At 50.9% G+C, this 24901-nt stretch overlaps 1 protein-coding gene across 2 annotated transcripts; it reads left to right on the top strand.

Moving 5' to 3' along the window:
- The first annotated feature begins 3109 nt into the window (after positions 1 to 3109).
- Positions 3110 to 24317, top strand: COPG1 (COPI coat complex subunit gamma 1). 2 transcript variants are annotated; one of them, XM_069866159.1, is made up of 24 exons: positions 3110 to 3212; positions 6855 to 6907; positions 7701 to 7781; positions 7882 to 7953; positions 8758 to 8837; positions 9734 to 9809; positions 9966 to 10058; positions 10393 to 10479; positions 10624 to 10781; positions 11413 to 11546; positions 12302 to 12369; positions 13608 to 13796; positions 14241 to 14336; positions 15729 to 15972; positions 16348 to 16423; positions 16766 to 16869; positions 16978 to 17103; positions 17503 to 17571; positions 17930 to 18072; positions 19432 to 19603; positions 20584 to 20681; positions 22198 to 22336; positions 23249 to 23347; positions 23914 to 24317. In XM_069866159.1, exons 1-24 carry the CDS (start codon positions 3185 to 3187, stop codon positions 24042 to 24044), a joined length of 2616 nt encoding a protein of 871 aa, XP_069722260.1. In that variant the 5' UTR covers positions 3110 to 3184; the 3' UTR covers positions 24045 to 24317. The 2 variants fall into 2 exon arrangements, with proteins under 2 accessions (XP_069722260.1, XP_069722258.1); XM_069866157.1 differs by lacking the exon at positions 3110 to 3212 and adding an exon at positions 4557 to 4658.
- Positions 24318 to 24901: the final 584 nt, after the last annotated feature.

Genomic DNA, 24901 nt, shown 5'->3' with positions numbered 1-24901 from the left:
CAAAACCCTTCTGGGGGGTTCTCACAGCCTGCTACCCAGGCTGGAGTGGTGCGGGTGGGCTGCAAACCAGTGGTGTCCTGGTTGAACTGGTTAAAAGTGAGCTGCAAACCGGTGGTGCCCTGTTTAGATAGGGTGAAGATGGGCTTCAAACCAATGGTGTCATGGTTGGACTGGATAAAGGTGGGCTGCAAACCAATTATGTCCTGATTGCACTGGTGCAGCTGACTGCAAACAGCGCTCCGTGGTTGGCACAGTGGGGAGGTGACGTGCCTCCAGCAATGTCCCCATGACCAGAGAGTCCATCAGGACACCAGTGCCACTCTGGTGCCAGGAAACATCCAGGAGCTTTGAGCAGCACAATGCCAGGGAGGCTGGCACTCGCTGTCAGTGCCATGGACGCCAGCCAGCAGTGATGAATCCTTTCCTTAAGTGGTTTACCAAGGATGACAGGAGCAGGAAGCCTAAATTAGATGGATAAAAACCATTTCACAAGTTAGCCATGAAATAATTATGCCTGCACTGCCTGAGGTTCCTGGAATCTCCTCCAAATGCAGTGGATGGAGCTGAGGGTGCAAACACCCACCCACAGCCCGGGATGATTTCATCTGCTATTAGGCAAAATGTATTAATAACATAGTGTGTCCCCTGCACCACGTGTCACCAGCACCCCCTCTGTGGGTCAGAGGTGGAGCTGGGGGCAGGATAAGAACTGGGGCTCAGCGGGGAGTGGGACAAACTCCCCCAGCTCATGGTCCCTGCACACCAGGAGCATCACCTGAACATTGAGAGGACAAGGACCTGCTGGAAATGGTGAGCCTGTGCCCGTTGGTGGTGCTTTCCAGGGAGGGTTAGCTAGGAAATGGGTTGCAGGGAGTTGGATGCTTTTCATTACTCTCTTCCCAGCATGTTAAACCATCTCCAGCTGCCTGGTCTGATGCTTTCTGAAGGGTTTCACCTCAAAGATGTGTTGCAGGAGTCTGGATGCCTTTCACTGCTCTCTTTCCAGCTGGGCAAACGCCGCTAGGTGACTGATGCGGAGGAGAGGCAGCCATACAGCAGGTTTTGTGTGGCATTGCCCCTGTACCTGCACTGACTCCCACCCCCTGGCACAGCATCCTGCATCTCCCGGGGTCCTCCTTGGCACCAGGGTGAGGGACACGGGGCAGTGGAAGCTGCTGAGGCTTGGGATAGCTCAGCGCACGTGGCCAAGTCCTCGTCACCCTGCTGCCACCGGTCTGCTGTGTATTTTACGCCAAGTTGCTCGTGTCACTCCCAGAGCAGTAGCTTTTGTCCCAGACAGCTCAGCAGCTCTGTGGCAGCAAGGCATCCGCTAGGGAAGGTGTGGGAGTAGGAAATCCCCACAGCCTGCCTGGCCCTGAAACCCAGATCATGTCACACTTCCCTGACCAAAGGGCAGCTCTGGGCTGGGGAGCGGCTGCAGTCCCTGTGCTGCCACCCCAGGGCTGGGAATGTCCCTTCTCTTGGGCAGCAAAGGGCTAGAGAGTGTGAAAGGGAGGGGACAGCCACCATCTGGCCAGGGGCTGCAGGAAAGGACAGGGACACCCACCTGATCTGCTTCCCACAGCCCCTTCAGCCTCCTCAAATCTCCAGCACACAGGCAAAAGGATTAAAATTGAGGTGGAAAACTGAAGGCTCCCCAAAAGGGAGGTGAGACCTCCCTGTGGCAGACATTGAACAAAGAGGTGATAGATGCCCCATCACTGGAAACATTCAAGGTCAGGTTGGATGGGGCTCTGAGTAACCTGATGTGGTTGAAGATGTCCCAGCTCACTGCAGGAGGATGGGACTAGATGACTTTTAAAGGTCCCAAATTATTCTATGATTCTATGGCCAGCTGGCATTGGGAGCAGGGGCTCTGTGCGTTCCACCCCGGTGGGGATCTGTGCTGCCTTGGGGACCGTGACAATGTGCTAGGGGGACGATATCAGCACTGTCTGTGTGCTCCCCACAGGCTCCCTTGGCCACGCCACGCTGCGGGATGCTGCTCATTGTCCTGGTGGTCCTCGGGGTGCCAGTGAGAGCCTGGAAGGGGCCAAGCCGTGACTCGCTCCCATCAGCCCCCCAAGCCGGAGATGGAGGCGAGCTGGCAAAGCGGGAAGCCACCAGCACTCACGAGATGCTGCGGGGTCTCACCGAAATGAGGAGGAGCAACCCTGGCTCTGGGGAAGGGTCTCATCCAGACAAAGCCAGCCCGCTGCTGCTAGAGGAGTCAGCAAGACAAGCATCGCCTTGGCCGATGAGCTCGGCCACCAAGAGACCTGCTCCCAGGAAAAAGGTGGGAAAGGTGTCCCTGTCACTTGATGTCCCCACCCATGTACTGAAAATCCTGCTTGACCTGGCCAGAGAGAGGGAGCTACAGGCCAAGGCGGCTGCTAATGCCAAGCTGATGGCTCGCCTCGGGCGCAGAAAATAAATCTCCTTGGCGGAGGCTGGAGAAGGCACGGGGGAGCATAGGGTGGGACTGCAGGGGACCGTGGACATGGTGCCGTGTTCCCCTGGTTGTGGCGCCCACGGCACAAGCAGCAGCCAGGGGAGGATTGGTTTAATATCTGTCACCTCAGCGCCGCTGAAGAAGACACAGCCGGGTTTGCCTTCACCGGGGCCAGCTCCAGAACACGGCCAAGTCCCAGCCCTGGGCACCACAGGGATTTCTGTGCTCCTGGCTTGCTCACTGCTGGGATGTCCCTAAACACGCTGCGGCCAGCCAGGCAGGTTTTCCCGCGTCCCACCTCTCTCTGGGTGGCTGTGATGCAGAAAAATCTTTCCCAAAGCTGAGCCTGAAAGCCACCAGTGGCAAATGAACACAATAAAATGTGGCATCGAATGCAACTTGTGGTTTATACGGGTCCTGCACCCCTCTCCAGCCCCAATTCACATTCCCTCCCCCTTGGAGTGGGAACAGGGACACGTCCCAGGCTGGGGCTGGCACCAGAGCTCATGGAACCCCAAACGAGGGGTGTCACCCCTTTGTGCTGCGGCTGCTCTGGGACAACGGGGACGTCGCGTTACGCCGCCGGAGCCGCCGTCTTTGGCGAGGCTGGGAGATAAGAGCAGCGGGGAGCAGAGTGCAGCTGCCCCGTGCAAAGTACAGGGGAGCGCGAGCGAGGCAGAGGCCGGGGTACGCTTGCCGGGGGCACCGCTGGAGGTGGTGGGGGACACAGCTATGTTCTTCGAGGATTATTTGCTCCAGGGTGAGTGCAGGCTCTTCACCCTGGAGTGGGCGCCGCTGCTGGGAATGGGGCAGAAGCAGCTGGGGTGACCCTGAGCTCTGCAGGAGGGACGGACTGTGGTAGCCAGCAGGTTGGTGGGTAATGGGTCCTTCACCTTCCTCGCCTGCCCCAGGGCTCAGGCGATGCCCAGGAAGGGCTGGACCTCAGGTGGGGGCTATGGGGCTGGGTTTGTGGGTGCAGGTCGGGGTGGTGGTGGCAGCAGTGACACAGGGCATGGGAGCAGCGGCCACTGACCGAGTGTCACAGCTCCAGTACAGGCAGTCTAGGTGACAACTGCCTGTCCCCATGAGCGGGTTCTCTCCATTACCCCTCATCCCAGGGGTAATAAGCCCCTGACACCACCTCCCCCTCCCCATGCCCCTCTCCCCTCCCCAACTCCAGCAAGCTCCCCCCACCCCTCCTCTGGTCCCTGTGTCCCCAGAGCACCCTAGTTCCCCACTCTGCCCTTCCCCCAGCGTGTCCCCATGCCCAGTGTCCCTCCAGTGTTCTTGGTGCCCCCTCTCAGTCCCAGTGTGTCCCCCTTCATGCTGAGTCTCCTCCATGAGCCCTTCAGTTCCAGTTTCCCCTGTACCAGGCCCAGTGCCCTCCCCAACATCACTTGTCCCCGAGCACTTCACAACCCCTAGGCTGAACATGCGCCCTCCATCCCAGTGCTTCCAGTCCAGTGTAAAGACCCAGTGTGCTCTCTCCATCCCAGTGCTCCCAGTCCAGCGTAACCCCCAGACCCAGTATGTGCCCCTTGATCCCAGTGCCCCCAGTTCAGTGTAAGCCTCATAGCCAGTGTACTCCCCCATCCCAGAGCTCCCAGTCCAGTGTAAACCTCAGACCCAGTGCGTGCCCCCAATGCCCCCAGTACAGCGTAGCCCCCACACCCCGCACGCCCCTCCACCAATCAGATCGCTCCATTCCCTCTCAGTCCCCGCCCTCCGCCAATCAGACCGCTCCATTCCCCTCAGTCCCAGCCCCCTCCCCGCCCCTCCCCAATCAGACCGCTCCATTCCCCTCAGTCCCCGCCCCCTGCCCGCCCCCTCACCAATCAGACCGCTCCGTTCCCCTCAGTCCCCGCCCCTCCGCTGTCAGTCCTGCCTCTTCACCAATCAGATCTCTCCGTTCCGCTCAGGCCGCGCCCCTTCCGCTAGTCCCCGCCCTACGCCCCGCGGGAGCCACGTCGGGCCGGGGCCGCGCATGCGCGGTGGGGGCGGCGGTGACAGCCTGGCAGGAAGGGGCGGGGAGCGGGAAGGGGCGGAACCGGCACCGGGATCGGGATCGGGATCGGGACCGGGACCAGGACCGGGATTGGGATTGGGACTGGGACTGCTGGGACTGGCACGGCGCGAGGGGGCCTCGCCGAGGGGCCGCGCGGCAGCACCATGCTGAAGAAGTTCGACAAGAAGGACGAGGAGTCGGGTGAGGGGAGGAGGGGCTGAGGGGGGAGAAACGCCTTGTGGGTGAGGGAAAAGCTGAGAGGGGAGACCCCCCCCCTCCTGTGGGAAAGGGGAGACCCCTGTGGGAAAGGGGGAGCTGAGAGGGGAGACCCCCCTGTGGGAAAGGGGAGAACCCCCTCCTCTGGGAAAGGGGGGAGCTTAGAGGGGAGATCTTCTCTCCTGTGGGAAAGGGGAGACCCCTCTCCTGGGGGAAAGGGGGGAGCTGAGGGAGGAGACCCCCCTGGGAGAAAGGGGGAGGTGAGAGGGGAGATCTTCTCTCCTGTGGGAAAGGAGAGGACCCCGCTATGGGAAAGGGGAGAGCTGAGAGGGGAGACCCTCTCTCCTGTGGGAAAGGGGAGACCTCCCTGTGGGAAAAGGGGGACTGAGAAGGGGACATCCTCTCTCCTATGGGAGAGCAGAGACACCCTCCTCCTGTGCATGAGTGGGGAGCTGAATGAGAAGAGTAGGAAAAGGGGGTAGCGGAGAGGGGAGACCCTCTCTCCTGTGAGAAGGGGGAGACCCCCGTGTGGGAAAGGGGGGTGTTGCGAGAGGGGAGACCCTCCTCTGGGTGAGGGGAGACCCCCATCTGTGGGAAAGGAGGGAGTGGAGTGGGGAGACCCCCAGGGGAGCCGTGAGGGAGACTCGATACCCATGTTGCAGCACAGGGTGTCTGGTGTGCGCAGGGGGGTGAGAAGCACCATGGCAGCGCTAGAACAACCTGCTGCCTTCTCTTCCTCTCAGTGCTGCAGCCAGAGGCTAAACCTGTTGCGTTTAAACCTGTGCACCCCACCACCTGCTGCAGGTGCAGAATCCGAGATTAAATGTTGAGGATATTAGTCCTGTTCACGATGGCCCAACTCTCAAACCAGGGAGTAAAGCAGGGTGGAAATAAATTTGTAGCTTCTATCTCTTCCAATGGAAAAAGACTTAGACTCAGGATGCTGTGAGGACCAAGACCTTGTGCAGTCTGTTTCAAGATCCTTAGCGCTATGAAAGATCTAGAGGAGATGCTTTGCTGTTGGTGGCTGGTCTAGGGATTGTAGACGTGCTGGGCCACGGGAAATGCTGTGCTGCTCAAGAAGTTTTTTTGGAACACATTCACATTCTCATATTAGAACTGGTTCATAGTCATACTCAAGACATTATTTGTGTTCTTTCTCCACATTTTCTTGTCTCTCCAAACCCACGTGAGTGTCTGTGCTTTGTTTGGCTACCTACAGCGTTTGCAAGCTTCTCCTGAGCCAGAAGAGGGCAGTTTATGAACTGGGAAGGAGCCAGGGTGATGATGTGTTTGCCTTTAAGTTAAAGACTTACTTTTGTAAAGGCTCCTGGTGCCAGCGTATCATGCTTCAGGTCTGGGTAAGATCAGAGCTGGGCTCAGGAGCTGTGGTTTCTGCTGGATCAGGCCTGTTAAACATTGGAACAGCACTGGAAATGGCTGTGCCTTGTCCCAGGGCCAGATTGAACATAGGCACTAATTAAAACCTGCTTATCAATAACTGGCAGCTTTTGAAAAGCTGCAGCTCACAAATGCTTAGGAGGCAAGCTAGAGACCGTGAAGATTGGTAGTGGGTTTCCCTGATTATTTCATCCTTAATTGCTGATTTTTTTAATTATTTAATATAATTTATTCTGTTAAGTGGAACAATGAAAGTTAGTCTGTGTCCAGACTCTCTAGTCCCCTGTCTCGTTCTCTTAATTAGTGTTAGAGCCAAAAATACTTCACTGGTAGATTCCTGATTGGTTTATAAGGGAGGGATAAAGCACTCCAGACTCACCAGTCTGGCAAGCGATGCCTCTTTTTGTCTGAGCTTTTCTTTCTAGGTCTGTCTTGTTGATGTTCTAACTGTCAGTGAGCTCCCAGCCCAGGGGCTCTAAGTAGGTCTGTGGGGATAGCAGTGGAGCACAGTTACTTTACAGCTAATCAGTTTACCTCGGCTCATGGCTAGTTTCTTCTGGGAGGGATGACAAAACGAAGAATGTCCTGTCTGCTCTGCCTTCCCTCATTGCTACGAAGACATCCAATTAACATCACTTAAAAGAGGGAGCTCTGATTGCTTGGTGTCATGAAAGAGTTACCCCAAAATGCTCAATCTATTTTTAAAGTAAAAGAATGGTTAGAAAGTTGCTCTCCCATAGTGTTATCCCTAGAAAGGCTTTTACTTTCTTTGTTTTGCAGGTGGGGGTTCCAACCCATTCCAGCACCTGGAGAAGAGTGCAGTCTTGCAAGAGGTAAATTCTGTGATGATCTTCCTGTACCCCTTTGTGCATGGAGCCTCTCCCTCTCTTGAGTGGGTCACTGGAGAGCTTCAGCAAGGAAATGGTGTTTGTTACAGTCCTGCTAGATCTAAAAGAAACAGGCATCACTCCTGTTAGTTCTTATCATTGGAGGGAGGAAGGGATAAGGTTGACATTTCTTTGTAATGAATTAAGGGCTGAACTGTAGCTAGTAATGAAATGAATAAAATCATCTGGGAAAGCTCACCATGAAACAGGAAGGTTGGGAAATTAACCTTGAACACCTCAAATGTCTCGTGGAAGACAAAATTAATGAGTAGGGTGTGAGTGGCTATTGAATAGTCTATGAGTTTGCTCTGAAAACATGCCTTTCTATTCAACAGCAGGTGAACTTCTCGATCTCCAGACCTTGTTGTTTCAGTGTTATCTGTTTGCTTGCAATGTTGTGAATGATGATGGCTCCTGTTAGCCTCACGGAGCTCACATACGTTTAGCAGAAGAGCAGTGTTTTAGCTAGCACACAATCCAGACTTGTGTGGGTGAAATTGTGATGAGTATTTGGCCTTTAAACCTTAGTTGCACTTGGATTTGCAACCCCAGGCTGAACCAGCTGTTTAAAAGGGCTCCGTGTTTAACAGGAATTGAAGGGAAATCCGATCCAAAGTCATTAAGAATCTTGCCATACCTCACTCACAATGTGTAGTTTTTATCAGTGACCAAGACCAGACGGGACTGCGTTTGTGAGGTTGTGTTGATGTCAGCATCCTTGTCTGTGCTTTGTTTCCAGGCACGAGTGTTTAACGAGACTCCCGTAAACCCAAGAAAATGTGCTCATATCCTCACCAAGATCCTGTATCTCATAAACCAGGTGAGGGAAAGAAAATTTACGGCTGTACAGACACCTGCAGGAGACCCAAAGCTGGTAGTGATAACTGGGATTTCCTTCCTTCTTTCCAAACATCATCCAGGGGGAACACCTTGGTGTCACTGAAGCTACCGAATCCTTCTTTGCTATGACCAAGCTGTTTCAGTCCAATGATGTAAGTCTGCTTATTGTTTTCTGTTGTGTTTATCTGGTGGGGGAAGTTGTCAACAGTGTCATTATCGGTCTGGAGATGTGTATTTTTATATGGTCAACTTTTTCATCTTGCTTGGATCTACCTGATCTGAGTGGGAGGAGCAGGATGAAAGTTCAGAAATGGAGATCAGCTTCCTAGCCCTTCCCAGACCTTGTAGCAGCTTAGCTGAAGTACACTCTATTCTCGAGACAGGGATTCCTCTCTCTGAATTGCTATTTAACTCCTGAGATTGTGCTAGACAGAGATCAAGCATACAGTCAGCTAGGCTACACTACGCTTTGTGCCCAGCATTAAAAGCTCCTGCTTCCTGCTGAGACTCAACAACAGTATGTCCTGGAGAATGCCTGGAATTAGTACCTACCTGCAGCAGTACCATCACTATTTGTCCCCGAAACCACAAGGCATTAAAGTCATGAGACTGGTGTAGAAATCTCCAGACTCAGGAATATAAATTTCTTGCTTTTGAAGCTGCAGGTTGCCTTCAGCTGATCATTTCAAGATTTTTCTCCTGATTTCTGTGAATGACAAGTGAAAGATGAAACTGTAGATCCAGCTAAATCTGGTATCTCTGCAGCTTCACCCTAGGACTGAGGAATTTAGAAGAGGAAGAGATGTTTTGTTATGAATATGAGTTTTGTGCATTGTTTGCACTCGGGTATCAGGTTCTTGATCTTCACAATAAGATCACGGAAGCGGGGAATACTGAGATTCCTTCCTATCTGGGATCCTCTCAGCTGATGTGTGTCTTCCCTCTTTTCTTGTCAGCCAACTCTTCGCAGGATGTGTTACCTGACTATCAAAGAGATGTCTTCTATTGCCGAAGATGTAATCATTGTCACGAGCAGGTCAGTCACTTCACTTTTCTTACTGTTATATTTACGCGTCTTCCAGTAATGCCTGTCCCACCTCCTGGACATAACTGTAGTCCCTAGGCAGGGTGAAGATAGGGAATGCTCTTGGTGAGGAAAGATGTTTCCTTTAAGAGAGGCTCTTCAGATGCAGGCACTGAACTCCTAGTGGTGTATGTGAAATGTGTTGTGTGCCCATATCCCATGCCTGCGGGTGTGTGGATTGTCTCTTTCGATTACATGATATGGCAGCACTGCTTTTTTTTCCCTTTTGCAAAAGGCTGTTTCGTTAACTGCTGCTTTCCTATCTGAATGCCTTGATGCTTTTTGAAGGTTTCTAGCATAAATCCCAAGACTTTCAGCAGGTAGGCAGGGATTTATTCCTCCTGTAGCAGCACAGGATGTCACTTCAGGGAACAAAATTCCTTCTGGGTCATTCCCGAATTGCTGCTTATCCCACTCAAAGGCTGGTGCCATATCGGGAGGCAGGAGCTGGAGGGTGTGGGGTCTGCTGAGAGCCAAGGCCATGCAGCAAGCAGAAGCCAGTCCCAAGTGCTGCAGCGTGATGGACTTCTGGCCCCTCATAGATGGTCTTGCACTGGCCAGGATCCTGGGGCAAGGGCAGGAATGAGCTTCACTAAGGAAGGCTTAGGGGCATGTGTGTTCACTCCAGCCTCACATGGGGATCAGGAGGTTGTACGGCCTGATGATGAGCATGGAACCGGAGTACTGATCTTTCCTCCTGCCTTCCCACCCCGGTGGGGCTTGACCGAGACCTGCAATTGCCTGCTTGGCATTCAGCTGTGATGCTGGCTGCCTGCTGTGCACTGTGCATGCACCTGAGAGCTGCTGGCTCAGGAGTGCAGTATTGAGAGCTTCCTGTTTTCATCTAGCTTAACCAAAGACATGACTGGGAAGGATGACAATTACCGAGGCCCTGCTGTGAGAGCGCTCTGTCAAATCACTGACGTAAGTGCTGCTTTTCCCTTGGGACAGCCCTAGATCCTTCACCTTTCCCTGCTTCACCCCATCGCACATTTTACCCTGCTTTTCATGCCTTTGCATCTCCTCTTTCACAGTCCTGATGGCTTTCCCGTATCAGCTGTTGTCTCCCTCTCCCTGCAGAGTACCATGTTGCAGGCCATTGAGCGCTACATGAAGCAGGCGATTGTTGATAAAGTGCCAAGTGTTTCCAGCTCTGCTCTGGTGTCCTCCTTGGTATGTACTCCCCGCAGGACAGGCCTGAGGGACAGCCAAGCTGGGAAGCAGTTGTCTGTGGTGGGACTGGACGTCTTGAGAGTTTCAAGATTTCATTGTAACTGCTCCCTGACTTTTGAACTGAGGGACTGGTGCTGACTTTGTGGGAGATCATCAGCCTCTTGTGACCACGGCCAGCAGGGCCAGGTCTCTGCTTTCTGATTCCCTGCTCTTTTATAAGTTGGTACTGCCAGCGCCCTCATGGGGAAGGCTTACTGCTGCTTAATGAGTTGGGATTCCCAAAGCTTCCTCCACCCTTCTCTCATGGGTTTTCTATGCCTTTGTCTCCCCCCAGCACCTGCTGAAGACCAGTTATGATGTGGTAAAACGCTGGGTGAACGAAGCTCAGGAGGCAGCTTCCAGTGACAACATCATGGTGCAGGTAGGAAAGCTGCTGCCAACATAGCAAAAAGCAACTGGGAGCAGAGCAAACTGCTAGAGCTCAGCCAGGCATGACTGGGCAACAAAGGGGATAAAAGTGGAAAGAACACACTGTGGGCTTGTGACAGTCTCTTCTCCTGCACAGTATCATGCTCTGGGCTTGCTCTACCATGTGAGGAAGAACGACCGCCTGGCAGTCAACAAGATGCTCAGCAAGTTCACACGCCACGGCCTCAAGTCACCGTTTGCCTACTGCATGATGATTCGAGTCGCCAGCAAGCTGCTGGAGGAAGAGGCTGGCAGGTGAGGAGGCTTCTTTGTCCTGCTTGGAGGAATTTCCTTTCTCAGGTCCTGCTCCATCTGCTCTCGCGGGCTCACTTGCCATCTCATGAGGGCAACTGTTTCTGTCTTTGAAGAGCAGTATGCAGCTTCTGCTCTTTTATTGTTGGCTGAAAGGCAGTAGGGAAAATACAGAATGCTTTCATGGTCGTGAGATGGCTTCTATGAGTCTTGTCTATGTGCTTCCACATAGAATACTTCCCTGTTTCTCTGCACTGTTTTGCATAGCTTTTCTTTATTGAGATAGTGTACTTCATTTTCTCTGTCTTCTGTAACTGTTTGGCTACCATGCTTGCAGTGTGGCATCCTAGTGGATAAGACTTGTTTGGAGTACAATCAGCTCTTGGTGTGTGAGGGCTGAGGGAGACTCCCTTTAGCCTTACAGGCAGAGGATGTCTTCTCTGAAGGCAGCTTGACTTCCAGCCCAAGCATGCTCCAAGTACAGTATAATGACTTCTGCAAAATCTGGGGAAAGTGGATTTATGGGTGCTTTTACCTTTCCACAGGCTGTGGGACCTGCCCATTTCTCCTGTCAGATTCTTCATTTCTGTCAGCACCTTTATTTTAATTCATTCTTGTGGTTTTTGTCCCTTAGCCGTGATAGTCCCCTATTCGATTTCATCGAGAGCTGCCTAAGAAACAAGCACGAGATGGTGGTCTATGAAGCAGCATCTGCCATCGTTAACCTGCCCAACTGCACTGCCAAAGAGCTGGCTCCGGCTGTCTCCGGTAAATGTGGTGCTCATGGCAATACTGGAGGGCCTGTGGTGGTGACACCTGCTGATTACCTCAAGAAACAAGAACCTTGTGTAGTTTCAGGCTTGTAATGCTGCCGTACCCTTTGTTGCTTTATGCTGCTGCTGCTGAAAGCCTGTGGTGGGTGTGAATAGCTTTGCTCCTGTAAAGGTATTTGCCTGGTGTATTCAAGTGGGGTTTACCAGAGGGGTCTTTCTTTTTAATGTGAAACAGGACTGAATTCTCTCTGATAAAACTCCCTGCTTTAGACTTAGGGTAACAGTGCAGTAAGCTGAGATGTTGGGGTTTTGCCTTCCCAGCTCAGCCCAGTCCAGAGATTCTCTGGCTCTGGGACTGGGAGGGAGTGGGTACGGAGTCTGTATGTCACCCCTCTGCATAGGGAGCCCTTCATGGGAAAGGAACAGGGTTTGCATAGAAATGCAGGACAGCAGTCCAATTGACTTAATAGAAAAGATGGCAAAGTGATGAACTTGGCTTTCAAGACAGGCAGAAGATAGCAGTACTGTGGAAGAAGAGGGAGGTGGGGAAGAGGTAGTTGTAAACAGGGATGTGTGGCAAAGGGGCAAGGAGGGGGGAAGCTGGAGAATTCACTGTTACTTCTTTAGCATTCGTCTGGTTATCTTACGCTTGCAGCTGTCTCTTCATTGAAGCTCTAGCTTTAGGTATGAAACACTTCTCACTAATAGATTGCCTAAATGTCTGCCTTTGTTGGTTTTCCCACCTTGCAGTTTTGCAGCTGTTCTGCAGCTCCCCAAAAGCAGCGCTGAGGTATGCAGCTGTCCGTACTCTCAACAAGGTAGGAACCTGGGAACTGTAATAGCTTCTCATATATGGGAAGGTGCAGATTTCAGAAGAGAAAGAGGCCTTGATCATGTGATGATTTTGTGTGAATAACCTTTACCCTGGGCTACAGCTTTAAGTTTCATTGCTTTCTGGGTGGAATAAAATCTCAAAGAAATCTTTACAGATGGACCAAAAAAGCAATTGCGTTCATAGGTCTCTTAAGAGTGTCGCTGGCTACTGCTTTCCCATCTGAGCTTCCCACGGTGAAGAATGTTCTTGTAAAACAGGGATCAAACCTTAATGCTGCTTCTTGCCTGCTCCATGGCATTCTCTGCTTCAGCTTTTTCCTTGATCTTGTCAGCTCAAAAAAGACAAAAGGGCAGTGTCTGGTAACTGCTGTACTTCCACCCACAAAGCTGTTCTGCACAGCTAGAGTTGGTGAATTTTTGGTGGAAGTTCATAGCTTTCTTTATAGAATCTGAAGTTTAATGTATAGGGGAGAATCCTGTGTTCAGTTCTGGGCCCCTCACTACAAGAGGGATGTTGAGGCTCTGGAGCGAGTCCAGGGAAGAGCAGCGATGCTGGTGAAGGGGCTGGAGAACAAGTCTTACCAGGAGTGGCTGAGGGAACTGGGGTTGTTCAGCCTGGAGAAGAGGAGGCTTAGGGGAGACCTCATTGCTCTCTCCAACTACCTGAAAGGCGATTTTAGAAAGGAGGGTGTTGGCCTCTTCTCCCAGGTGACAGGGGACAGGGTGAGAGGGAATGGCCTCAAGCTCTGCCAGGGGAGGTTCAGTCTGGACATCAGAAAAAAAGATTTTCACGGGAAGGGTCATTGGGCACTGGCAGAGGCTGCCCAGGGAGGGGGTTGCGTCACCTTCCCTGGAGGTGTTTAAAAGATAGATGGGTGAGGTGCTGAGGGGCATGATTTAGTGGTCGGTAGGAATGGTTGGACTCGATGATCCTGGAGGTCTTTTCCAACCTAGTGATTCTGTGAATGAAGGCGTTAACAAAGAGTATTTTAGTACTTTTTACTACCGCTTCTCTTCCAGCAAGGGGTGCAATTCTGTAGGAAGAAAGAGCTTGTTACTTTAACCGTGGATGAGTTGTGTTCTCTGAGGTGACAGCTGTGTACAGTCTGCAGCGTTCATTTTTTTTAGGAAGGAGTGAGAGCTTATGGAGACTTAAGTGTTTTTTGTCAGCTGGGCCTTTTGTGTATATTCAGTGATTCTCACTCTTCCTTCTTTACTCTAGGTGGCCATGAAGCATCCATCTGCTGTGACTGCCTGTAATCTAGACTTGGAGAACCTTGTGACAGACTCCAACCGCAGCATAGCCACGCTGGCCATCACCACGCTGCTGAAAACTGGCAGTGAGAGCAGCATTGACCGGCTCATGAAGCAGATCTCCTCTTTCATGTCAGAAATCTCAGATGAGTTCAAAGTAAGGAAGTGCGAAGAGGAGGAATACGCAGGTTCCTGAAGAAACCCCTTGGCCTTTGTCTGTGTTTGTGTGTGTGCTCTGAAAACTGCATGGAGCCCTGTCCTGCAGGGAAAAGAAATGAGGCTATTGGCTGAGGCCTTGCCTCAGTGGTACAGCACCCGGCTCTGAAGTTGCATGCTTTCTTCTAGGGACAAGCCCTTTGAGAATTAAATCTCTCTTGCTTCTTTCCGGTGGGTGTGAGCTTTTGCTAGAGGCTGGCCAGTGCATGAAGATCAATCGGCTCCAATTCCTACAGTTGCATCTTACTGAACATAATTTGTTGGATAAGCAAAATCAAAACCATAGTTTACCGACTAGGGACCAGCATAGAATTGATACAATGCAACTTTTTTTTCCTGCCCAGTGAGACAGAATCCTTTTTAACTCGTCCCTCTTTTCCTCCAGGTGGTAGTGGTGCAGGCCATCAATGCACTGTGTCAGAAATACCCTCGCAAACATGCTGTTCTCATGAACTTTCTCTTCACTATGCTTCGGGAAGAGGTAAGTTTGCGTGACAACTACTTTGTGTTCCTTGTTTGTGTGTGTGAACTGCAGGAGTGCCCTATGGTCCTTGTGAGAATCAAGCTTTTACTGATAATTCTGTGCAATAAGAGCCTCTCCCTAAAAGACTTGCGGTCATAACTGGCAGAAATGTCCAGCTATGCACAATAGTTTTGCGTGTATTCCCAGGCATACTTTTAATGTGGTTTTCATATTTTAATTTTTCTGGAGGCTCATTAACTCTCAAAGCAAATGCAAGCAACAGCAGATCTGTTGGCAGTCCATGTGTTTCACATTTAAATGAGCTTTCTTTAGTAGTTTGACAGCAAATTCCAAGAAGTTTTGTCTTGTACACAAAGATTTGATAACAACCTGTTTACTGGTGACACAGGGCTACTTTTGTTCTGTTCTCTGTGCTGTGGCAGTGAAAGGATCACGAGTACCTATAACCATTCTCTGCATTCAGTCAGACATAGAATTGCAGAAAGACAGCTTTGCAGAGGTTTGCTGAGGCCATTTCTAAACAGCTAGCGTGTCTGCCATGCAACTGGCACCACTGCTTGCTCTAACATCAGTTTCTACTGATTACAGCCTCTCATTTGGTAACAAACCACAGCATCTCATTTTGCTCCTGTGAAAAACAGATCATTCTCCTTTCCCAGATTTTCTGTGGGTGGACAGTGTCATTTTGAATGTGGTTTTGTGGTTGAAACCATTATATTTTACAGCTTTTTTTAAATCCAAAGTAGCTCTGGAGAGATCCCCCAAATGCCCAGCTCTGTGCATGTAATTGGCAGAGGATAGTGTGCAGTTTAATCCCCTGGTATGTATCGAGGACGCTAGTAAATAATGTCTGAAGATAACCAAGCATTAAGAGCCTGGCAGGTTCTGGGGTGTGCCTGGGGAGGTATTGATTGCCTGTCTTCCCACACTAATGGGTCTATTTGCTGGGTCCTGCTGTGGCAGATATGATCCTTAATATATTTCTCTTGTGATTCATCTTCAGATGTCTGGTACTGAAGGGGAGAGGGTTGGATTTTTTTCTCTTCCCACAAGGCTGTTTATATGCACTAATTCTAGCAGCAAGGGATTTTGAAGGAGGCATAAACCCTTCAGGCTGATGTATTCTTCTGCTCTCTTTAGGGCTTGTTTTGTTTCCTCACTGCAGCCGTTCTGAAGAGAACTGGCAAGAGAGCTTGGATGTTAGCTGGCTCTCTGAGTGTAAAAAGGGTCAAAAGAGGGGGCAGCATTACTGTCCTTCTCCTTTCAAATACAGATTAGAAGCACTGAGCGTGAGTGACCTTTACAAAGGAAATTCTTTCCTGTCTGGCTAGTTGAGATTCTCTAAAATACTTTGAAATTTCCAGCTGAGCAGTTCCCTTTGCTCCCTAGGGTGGCTTTGAATACAAACGAGCCATCGTGGACTGCATCATCAGCATCATTGAGGAGAACTCGGAGAGCAAAGAGACAGGCCTGTCTCACCTCTGTGAATTCATTGAGGACTGCGAGTTCACTGTGCTGGCCACTCGTATCCTCCACCTCTTAGGGCAGGAAGGACCCAAAACCAACAACCCCTCCAAATACATTCGCTTCATCTACAACAGGGTTGTCCTGGAGCATGAAGAAGTCCGGGCAGGTAAGAGAGAGACTTGGAAAGGTGGCCGAAGACAGATCTTCAAGGAAATACATTGCATGAACAACTCCACTTTTGAGGATTGTGATTCACTCTAGTCCTGAGCAGATCTTTTTACGCAGCAAAGATCCTGCAATAGTATTGATGGAAGAGGTGTCCCACATCTAAGAAATGGGGAGGGAGACACAGTGACTCTGAAACTGGACAGAGGAGCTTTGCAGGCACTTTGCCATAATACATGAGGCTCTTTCCAGTCACAGTAATTCTTTGTATAAGTGCTAGCATCTCTGAGGTGGCATTTGAACAAGACCAGGAAATGGAGGAAACTTCAGGTGATTTCTTCGCTGTCTAACTGTGTTTTCATGACTTGTGCTACAGGTGCTGTAAGTGCCCTGGCCAAGTTTGGAGCCCAGAATGAGGAGATGTTACCCAGTATCTTGGTGTTACTGAAAAGGTGAGTTGTACTTCAGAGTTTTTCAATTCATCCTGGATGCAAACCTCTGTCTGAGAGCTTGTTAGCATCCACATGCATGTCTAGGCTCTTCTAGCTGTGGATCTGAGAAGGTGTAGTGGGTATCTGGCATCCTGTGATGGGATCACCACTGCCTTCGGCACCACACAGTGGGTAGTAGTCAAGCGTGGTGGATGATTGCTTTTCTAATACAGTTACTAGGAGGTTGCTGATTGTCTCTTATGGCGTGTTCTCTCTGGCCTTGCAAGGTGGCTCAGTCACCTGGATTCATTCACGTGGACTCTGCTGCCTTACACTCAAGAAAGTTTTCTACTTCCCTCTCAGGTGTGTGATGGATGATGACAATGAAGTGAGGGACAGAGCCACCTTCTACCTGAATGTCCTGGAGCAGAGGCAGAAAGCCCTCAACGCTGGCTACATCCTGAATGGTAGTGCAGGACACCTTCAAAATGAGTCTGCACATCTTTCCTGATCTAGTAAGGGACAAACAGCTGGTATTATCTGTGGTTTCAGTGATGTGTCCCTTCTGTTCCCAGGTCTGACGGTGTCCATCCCTGGCCTGGAGAGGGCTCTGCATCAGTACACCCTGGAGCCTTCTGAGAAACCCTTTGACTTGAAATCTGTTCCTTTGGCAACAGCTCCTATAATTGAGCAAAGAGCAGGTGAGGAACAGTCCCTAAATGCAGGTCCAGCCCTTGGATAATAGACTGCACTGGGCCTGCTGGGAATTGCTGAGCTTCACCCTATTTGAATTTTGTGGGATTACAATTTCTGTAAAGATTAAAGTCAGCAAATCTGGTTGCTCTATTAGTAGCAGTTGGACTAAACTGAAACACTAGTAATAGTAGTAGCTGGTAATCCTCATTGGAGTTGCTACAGTTCCAAGGGTGTTTAGGAAGCTAAATACAGGTGTCTGGTCCATAGCAAGATGAGAAATGAGCTCCCTTCCTTTCCTTAGTTAAATCCAGACACTGATCTGTTTTCTGATTTAGTTGCTTTGTGCTATTCACCTTCAAATCTTGTGGGGTTTTTTGTTTGTTTGTTTTCCTTTTTCCTTGCAGAAAATACCCCTGTTACTGTAGTCAAACAGCCAGAGAAGGTGGCAGCAACACGACAAGAAATATTCCAAGGTAAACTGGTGCAAGGCCTCTCCTATGCATGTGTGTGAGAACAATACAGCTGCCACTTGCTGATCCCCTCTGGCTTTATCCCACCTCCTTTCAGGGAGTGACACAGGCTCCCAGCTTGAGGTCACCTGTTCACTCCTGGGGAGTGATGTGCCTGCAGTCCTGTTCTTTCTGTCTTGCAATAGATGTGGGTGAAGGATAACCTGACTTTAATCCTGAAAGTCCCTAGTGAATGTTTATGGATGTCTGATGTATAGTTCCTTGCTGCTGCAGCTTCTGGCAGCTTAAATGAGGGCTTTGAAACTGCTGACACCTTCCTGTGAGTTGGGGAAGGCAATGGTTTCTGTGTCCTCTGTTTCAGAGCAATTGGGAGCGATCCCAGAGTTTCGGGGACTGGGCCCCCTCTTCAAGTCTTCCCCAGAGCCTGTTGCCCTCACAGAGCTGGAGACGGAGTACGTGGTTCGTTGCACCAAGCACACATTTGCCAGCCACATGGTGTTCCAGGTGGGTAACTGTGGCATGTGGTGCTGCCAGAGAACTGGAAAAATAAGCTCCTGGCCAGTTAAAAGCTTCACTGGGGAGAAATAGCTCAGGGATATCTGTGTTCAGAGCATGTCACTTCAATGAGGAGTCCTTAGTTTCCCATCCAGGGCAACAGAGCCCCAGGACAAAAAATAATGAGGGAGCATATGTGTCTGTGTGACTGAAGAATGCTTACACATACAGTCCAAATAAATCAGACAAGCACTAGGTGGGGCTATTCTCACTGAGCAGTTGGCGAGGGGTGGGCTGTGTTGCTTCCTCAGGGTGCCCAAGCATGTGCTTTAAGCATAGAAGAGTGGAGCTTACTGTATCTGAGAGGCTGAAAAGGGTACCCAAGAAAGGGACGTGGTGAGGCAGAGCTTTTCATCCTTTATGTGGTTTTTTTTTAGCTTATGTAGTACAGATACTTTTTTCCATGCATCTTGGCCTTGGCTATGCCACCCTGCTGCTACGTGTGTAATGTTAGGATGGATATGCCAGCATTTTTGCCTGGGCCTCAGGGAGTTCAAGGCACAGAGAGTGCTACGCTAGCTTGTGAGCAGCAATGTTTTGTCCTTAGCCAACTCCTTCCTCAAAAGTTTAGAACTGCTTACACAGTCCATGTAGGGGTTGATGTTTGTTTCTTTCGTTCATCCACCAGATGCAATTGTATGAGGTTAAGGGACTTGACTTCAGTCCAGCTGCAATGACTAATCAGCAAGTTTAGACTTGCTGAAACCATCAAACTTGCTGAAACTTGCTCAAACTATCCCTATTTTGAGCCATGCAAAGGATCATCTTCCCATCTGTTGTGGTGCACTGTGTCCCTGTAGCATCAAGTGAGAAGATGTAGGCAACATTGTACTCAGATTTCCATACAGGAAAGAGTTAACCTGTGAATCATCACCCAGGTTAAAAAAGGACAAAGTAGGCAGAGGAAAAATTTCCCTGCTATTTAGTAAACTGAAGCAGACAGAAGCTGGCACATCCCTGCCCTTGCTGGATTTGTGCTCCTGCCTGGGTTGCAGGGGACAGTCATTGGGTAGTTGTATGCTGATTCATGTTAAAAAAAGTTTCCTGGAGCACTGGAGTCCCCTGCAGGGTTTTAGTTGCTCCCCTGAAGCATTTAAGTGAGTAGCTTTCAGTCACAGTTGCTCTGTGACTAAACTGGAACGTATGAGCCCTGTGACTGGCCAGCTGATAGCAAGGTGCCCTGTTGAAGCACAAAGAGCTAGGGGCTCACAGACTGGCACCATGCTCCCACTCTGCCTAAAGTGAGTCTGCTATTAGCGTTATAGTGTGCAGCTTCAAGCTGTTGCTGCTTTCCTCTTCCTTGTTTAGTTTGACTGCACGAACACCCTGAATGATCAGATCCTGGAGAATGTTACAGTGCAGATGGAGGCGACAGAGGGATATGAGGTCATAGGCTACATACCTGCCAAAACCCTCGTGTACAACCAGCCGGGGACCTGCTACACGCTGGTGGCACTGTCTGAAGACGATCCAACAGCAGGTAAACAGTTTGCCCCCTTTGTTTTCCTGACATCCCTCAAATTAACTGTACCATATTGCTCACCCCCCACATTCTACCTTGCATCCTAGCCAGATATTTATAGCCTGCGTGTGGGTGCAGCCCTGAGTGATGCTGAGCATGACTTCTCTTTGCTGTCTGGGGGCTGTCAGGCCTTCCTTTGCTGCTCCTGATTCCCTTGTGCTGTAGCATTGTCGAGTCAGGCTGCGAGAGCTGGCAGATGAGCATTCAGCTCTGCGCTGAGTTGTCTCTCATTTAACCTGTTCCTTGCATTAGTGTGGGGGGAAGCTGGTGCTTGCGAAGTGCTGTGTGTACCCAGATGCTCTGAGCAGCAAAGGGACGTTTCAGAGAAACCACTAGAATTTCAGTGATGTCTGTTGGAAGTGAACGTCCCCTTGTTTGTCACTGTCCAGGACATGAACTAGGCCATACCTGTGCTTTGGTTTCCCTGGTTTGTGTTCTGGAACTGTTCACCTGCGTGTTTTGCTGCTGTTCACCCAGCAGTGCCCATCGTCTTCGGGATGAGTCATTGCTTCCTCTCGCAGCCGAGTGGTATTAATCAGCTACTATGTTACAGTGCAAGGTGGTTTCATTTCAGAGTGGCATGAACCAGTAAGATATCCTAGATAAAGATCTTGCTTCTTCGCGGGGTGCTGGGGGGATGTGTTTAGTTAGCGTTGCAAACACGACTTGAGGTTCATCGGTAATAGCGTTTGATCTGAGCATCATGGTCTTATACAACCATCATGAGCTTGTGTTTATCACTATTTACCAGCCCTAATATTACAAATAAATATCTTATCCTTGAGAGACAAACTGTTGGAGAGCCCTCGCTGGCTAAGCCTGTGCTGCTGACAGGGAGGGGGAGAACCCAGCTGCCCCAAAGCTCCCAGCCCTGTTCTGCCACGGGGGAGTGAGGATCTGGTGGTAATGAGAGCTTTGTCTTTGCCTCCCGCCTCCAGTGGCCTGTACCTTCAGCTGCATGATGAAGTTCACTGTCAAGGACTGCGATCCAAACACGGGGGAGACTGACGATGAGGGTTACGAGGACGAGTATGTGGTAAGGAGCTGGGCATGTACTGATCATGGAAACTTACTGTCATTTAGAGGGGGTTTGTAATCTGTACTCAGATCCCTGCAAGCAATGACGTGACCACTGACACTGATGTGGGCAGCATTGCACGAAGAGGGCATTCTTGCTGTCTCTGTGTTGTCTGTCCCCGGATGCAGGTGTGCATTTGGAGAGTTTGCTTTGTCTGTGTAGGATTATCCTCCCATTGCTCTAGAGGTGCACACCTGACTATGCAGGATACCTGTGTTTTGGGAGGCCATGGTGTGTCCTTTGGGTTTGGCTGTCTCAGCCCTGCGGTCTCCAGCAATTGTGCAGTCAGGTTCCTGGAGACAGGTGGCTGCTGGGCGTCTTTTGTTCTGTGTGAGTTGCTTTCCGTGGTGGCACGTTCATGGCCTAGCAGTTTGCCTGATACAGGGAAATTGCCATCCCTGTTCTTGCCCTTGGGAAGATGGGGCTTTTTCCTCCCCAGTATAGAGACTGTGGAAAGCACCAGTGCTGCAGAAGCACCTTGCTTCTGGGCTTTGCTGTTTCCAGGCAAGCTGTTTCACCACAAAGGAAGAAGCTGAACTTATGCTCGGTCAGAAACTGAGACTGGCTCACAAAGGGTGATGCTTACCCTCTAGAGGGGAAGGGATACTGTGGCTCAACCTCAGGCTTTCCCTGTTGGCTCCAGAGGCTGTTTTCTATGAGTGGCTTGTCACTGCTGTGAATCTGATTAGAAGCGCACTGCTCTGCAGTGAGTCACAGAGGACACAGCGTCCTCCCAGAAGGAGAAGGGAGGGGTTTTCCCAATGGAATCTGCAAGATTAACCTCTCTCTCTGCTTCCAACCAGTCACCACAGCATTTTAGTGATGTTTAAACAAACTCTTCCGTGTGTTTCGACTAGAATCAGGAGGAGCTTCTTTCCTGCAGCGATTGCTGAAATGAATGCAGGCTGGTGTCTGGCCAGCTCTGGCACCAACTGCTCTTTGATACGTGCTCGGGAGGGACAGGCTCAGTTCTGCCTTGCACAGATGGAGTCACAGCAGCAGTTCAGCTATCCTGGCACTCAGTGTCAGGTGATAACATATGTCTGACAGCCTCTCACTGTACCAGCCTACAAAATGACAGGCCAGAAAGGCAAAATATAAGCTTATGTAGCATTTCCTTCCCCAAAGTGCATATCTGTGTGAGCAGCAGCAGCTGTTTCTTAGCTTTTATCCTCTGTTTCGGACATTTGACTGGTGGTTTGATCTCTGTCAGGCCAAGGGCTGTGCTCTGAATGAGCACCTGCTTTGTAAATCTTAGAAATGGCATGGCCAGTGGCTTTCCCAGGCCAGCTCAATAAAGTGTTGTTTGCATGAGCAAATCAGAAGGGGCAGGGCTTGTTCTGACATATTTGTGAGTAGAAGTGGAGGCTGTCTCTCGCATTCACCTGATCTCAGGGAACCCAATGTAAAGCTCACTCTGGAGAGAGCAGTGTTAAGAAAAACTGTGTTTCACCTGAACCTCTTCTACCATCAGCTTGAAGACCTGGAGGTAACAGTGGCTGATCACATCCAGCGAGTTCTGAAGCCAAACTTTGGAGCAGCCTGGGATGAAGTGGGTGACGAGTATGAAAAGGAAGAGACCTTTACTTTATCTGCTTTTAAAACCCTGGAAGGTAAGGGGGTGTCTGAGCACAGCAGACTTGTAGGACTCCTCTCCCTCCAGCTGAAAGAATCCAGAGGCACAATCTGGCTCATTATGGGTCTCTCACAGAGAGCCTAATGGGGCAAAACCCTTCACAGGTCATTTTGCTGCAGCTGTTAATTGTGGAGCTACAATTACTGCAATAACAATTTAGTTCAGGTTTAAAAAAAACAAATGAGTATTTTTAGGCCCTGTGGAGACCAGGCTGGTTTGTGGGAGGCAAGAGAACATCTTGTTATGCTCTCATGCTCCACCTTCCTAAGCAGACAGACTATAGTTAAGCTGTGAGCTCCCACTTACTTTCTGTGAAAGGAGGAGATGCTCTGACCTTAGGACACAAGACTAATAAAGAGATGCAAAGAGCAGAAGACATGAGGTTGGTGGGCAGGCTTGTGGTGCAAGTCCTCTTCTCTTTCATCATGTATTAAAAGACTGCTTTGGTTGTTCCTGAGAAATGTGAAAACTTTGTCCTTTCGATGGCATAGAAGCACCTTGGGCTTGAGATACTTTCCCTGAGGCCTTTTCAGTTTCTTCCTGAAGATTTGTGTCTCCTTCCTTCTGCATCTGTCCCCAGAGAAGCAAGCAGGCTGTCAGGGTGGCGCAGCAATTGTACAGCCAGCTGCACTCTCCTGCTTCCACTGTCTGACTCATTCACCTTCCTGTTCCTGTTGCACCTTTGCTGCAAACTGCCATGTAGCTGTGGTTTATTTGTGTGGCCTTTTCCTCCCCAGTCGCCTCCAAAAACACAATACTGGCCAGTGCTCTGTGTCCCTCAGGACAAGGAATGTGAGCCCTAATGTGCAGGGAGGACTTAAGTTGCCTTTAGATGCTCTTTGTTTGTCAAGATACCTGTGAGATGGAGCCTCATTTATTTTTTAAACAGAGGCAGTCAGTAATATCGTGAAGTTCCTGGGAATGCAGCCCTGCGAGCGATCAGATAAAGTGCCGGACAACAAGAACTCTCACACACTGTACCTGGCAGGTGAGCTGCACGGTGAGGTCTCTTGAGGAGCTTTTCTGCAGGAGGTTGCACAGAGCTGCCAGTGGAAAATCAGGGCAGGAGTTTCTGATGGACCCCACTGCACTCTGGGTGCCTGCTGTGGTTTCTGTCTCTGCAGATGCAGAGCAGCTGGTGTTGGGATGGGGGAGGGTACTGAGGCTGATGTTGGGATCAGCAATGGGATCAATGTCTCGATGATGTCTGACATCCTAGTTTGGAGGGAGCCTGCGGGGGAAAGCACAGCGCCTTTGCCCAGCGAGGTGGGTGTGTGCCGGACCTCTTAGCCAAGTGACAGACAGTCACTGAAGGAGTGCCTGGACCTCTTCTCAGTTGCAGTTTATTTTAGATTTTGCTTTCATGAGTTTCAGGCTAGCACGAGGCCAAGGTACCTTATAATGATAGAAAATTGTGCTGCTCAAGGGTCTCTCCTGGCCTAGTGCTAGGGATTTGCCAGACCACCTCTGAGAAACCCACCCTTGCCAAGCAGTACCGTTTGGTTTTAGGCCTGCAGGCGATCACTCACTCCTTCGTCCTGCTGTTCCTTCCAGGTGTGTTCCGGGGTGGCCATGACCTCCTGGTCCGGTCTCGCCTCGTCCTGACTGACACGGTGACGATGCAGGTCACTGCCCGCAGTGCCGAGGAGCTCCCGGTGGATGTGGTCATGGCCTCTGTGGGATAAACCACCTTTCCCAGGACTGTGGCGACACCGAGCCCTGTGGGCGACGCTTCCGTCTCTGGCAGCGGGGCTGGTGTCATGTTCACTACCGCAGCTTTCGTGTTCTCCGCCGTGCAGCCGTGTTGGGGCTCTATGAAACGATGTCTGGTTTTACGAAGCGCTGGCCCTGAGCTTTCAGAGCAGGTGCCCCGGGGCTTCTGTCATGGGGGCAGCGACGACCCTGCCCGCTGCTCCCTGCCCTTTTTATGTCGTTCGAATAAAACCATCTTGTAGCCGGTCCTGACCTGTCACTCGGGGAGGGAAACGCGTTCTGGCTCCCAGGTGCGGATCCCACCTGGCCGGCACTGGCCACGCCCCCTTCGCTCTAGCCACGCCCCCTCAATTCTCGGCGGCGCGCGTGATTCTGGCCACGCCCCTAATCTTTAGCCACGCCCCATCCGCACGAGCCATTTCTATTCGCTCCCGTGGCTCTGGCCACGCCCCATTTAACCACGCCCATTGTTGCTTATGACTCCGCCCCTTCTTCGCACATGACCACGCCCCTTTCTCTTTGACCACGCCCCCTTAGCGGACGGCCGCACTTGTGTCTATGGCCACGCCCCTTCTTAGCTCATCACTCCTGTGTCTGTGGCCACGCCCCCTTCGCTAATGACCGCCCTCCAGTGTCTATGGCCACGCCTCTCGTCGCTGACCACGCCCCATTGCATCATGACCACGCCCCCAAAGCATTGGCCACGCCCCCTTCCCTTCTGGCCCCGCCTCCCTTCCATATCCGCTCCTGCCGCCCGTGGCCCCGCCCACTCTCGCTCTGGCCCCGCCCCCGGCCTCCCTGCGCGCCCCCCGGTGCCGCGGGCCGGTCG

The sequence above is a fragment of the Phaenicophaeus curvirostris genome, chromosome 11 (genome assembly GCF_032191515.1).
Source record: "Phaenicophaeus curvirostris isolate KB17595 chromosome 11, BPBGC_Pcur_1.0, whole genome shotgun sequence".
NCBI classification, from domain to species: Eukaryota; Metazoa; Chordata; class Aves; order Cuculiformes; family Cuculidae; genus Phaenicophaeus; species Phaenicophaeus curvirostris.
Note: the sequence above shows the minus strand (reverse complement) of the source record. Positions and strands in the feature narration are given on the sequence as shown.

What these genes read in the sequence shown, in the direction of transcription:
- COPG1 (XM_069866157.1), top strand. Translation starts at nt 4,622, where the DNA reads ATGCTGAAGAAGTTCGACAAGAAGGACGAGGAGTCGG. An exon ending in CTGTCCGTACTCTCAACAAG is followed by an intron (nt 12,370 to 13,607) that starts GTAGGAACCTGG and finishes TCTTTACTCTAG; the next exon opens with GTGGCCATGAAGCATCCATC. An exon ending in GTTACGAGGACGAGTATGTG is followed by an intron (nt 20,682 to 22,197) that starts GTAAGGAGCTGG and finishes TTCTACCATCAG; the next exon opens with CTTGAAGACCTGGAGGTAAC.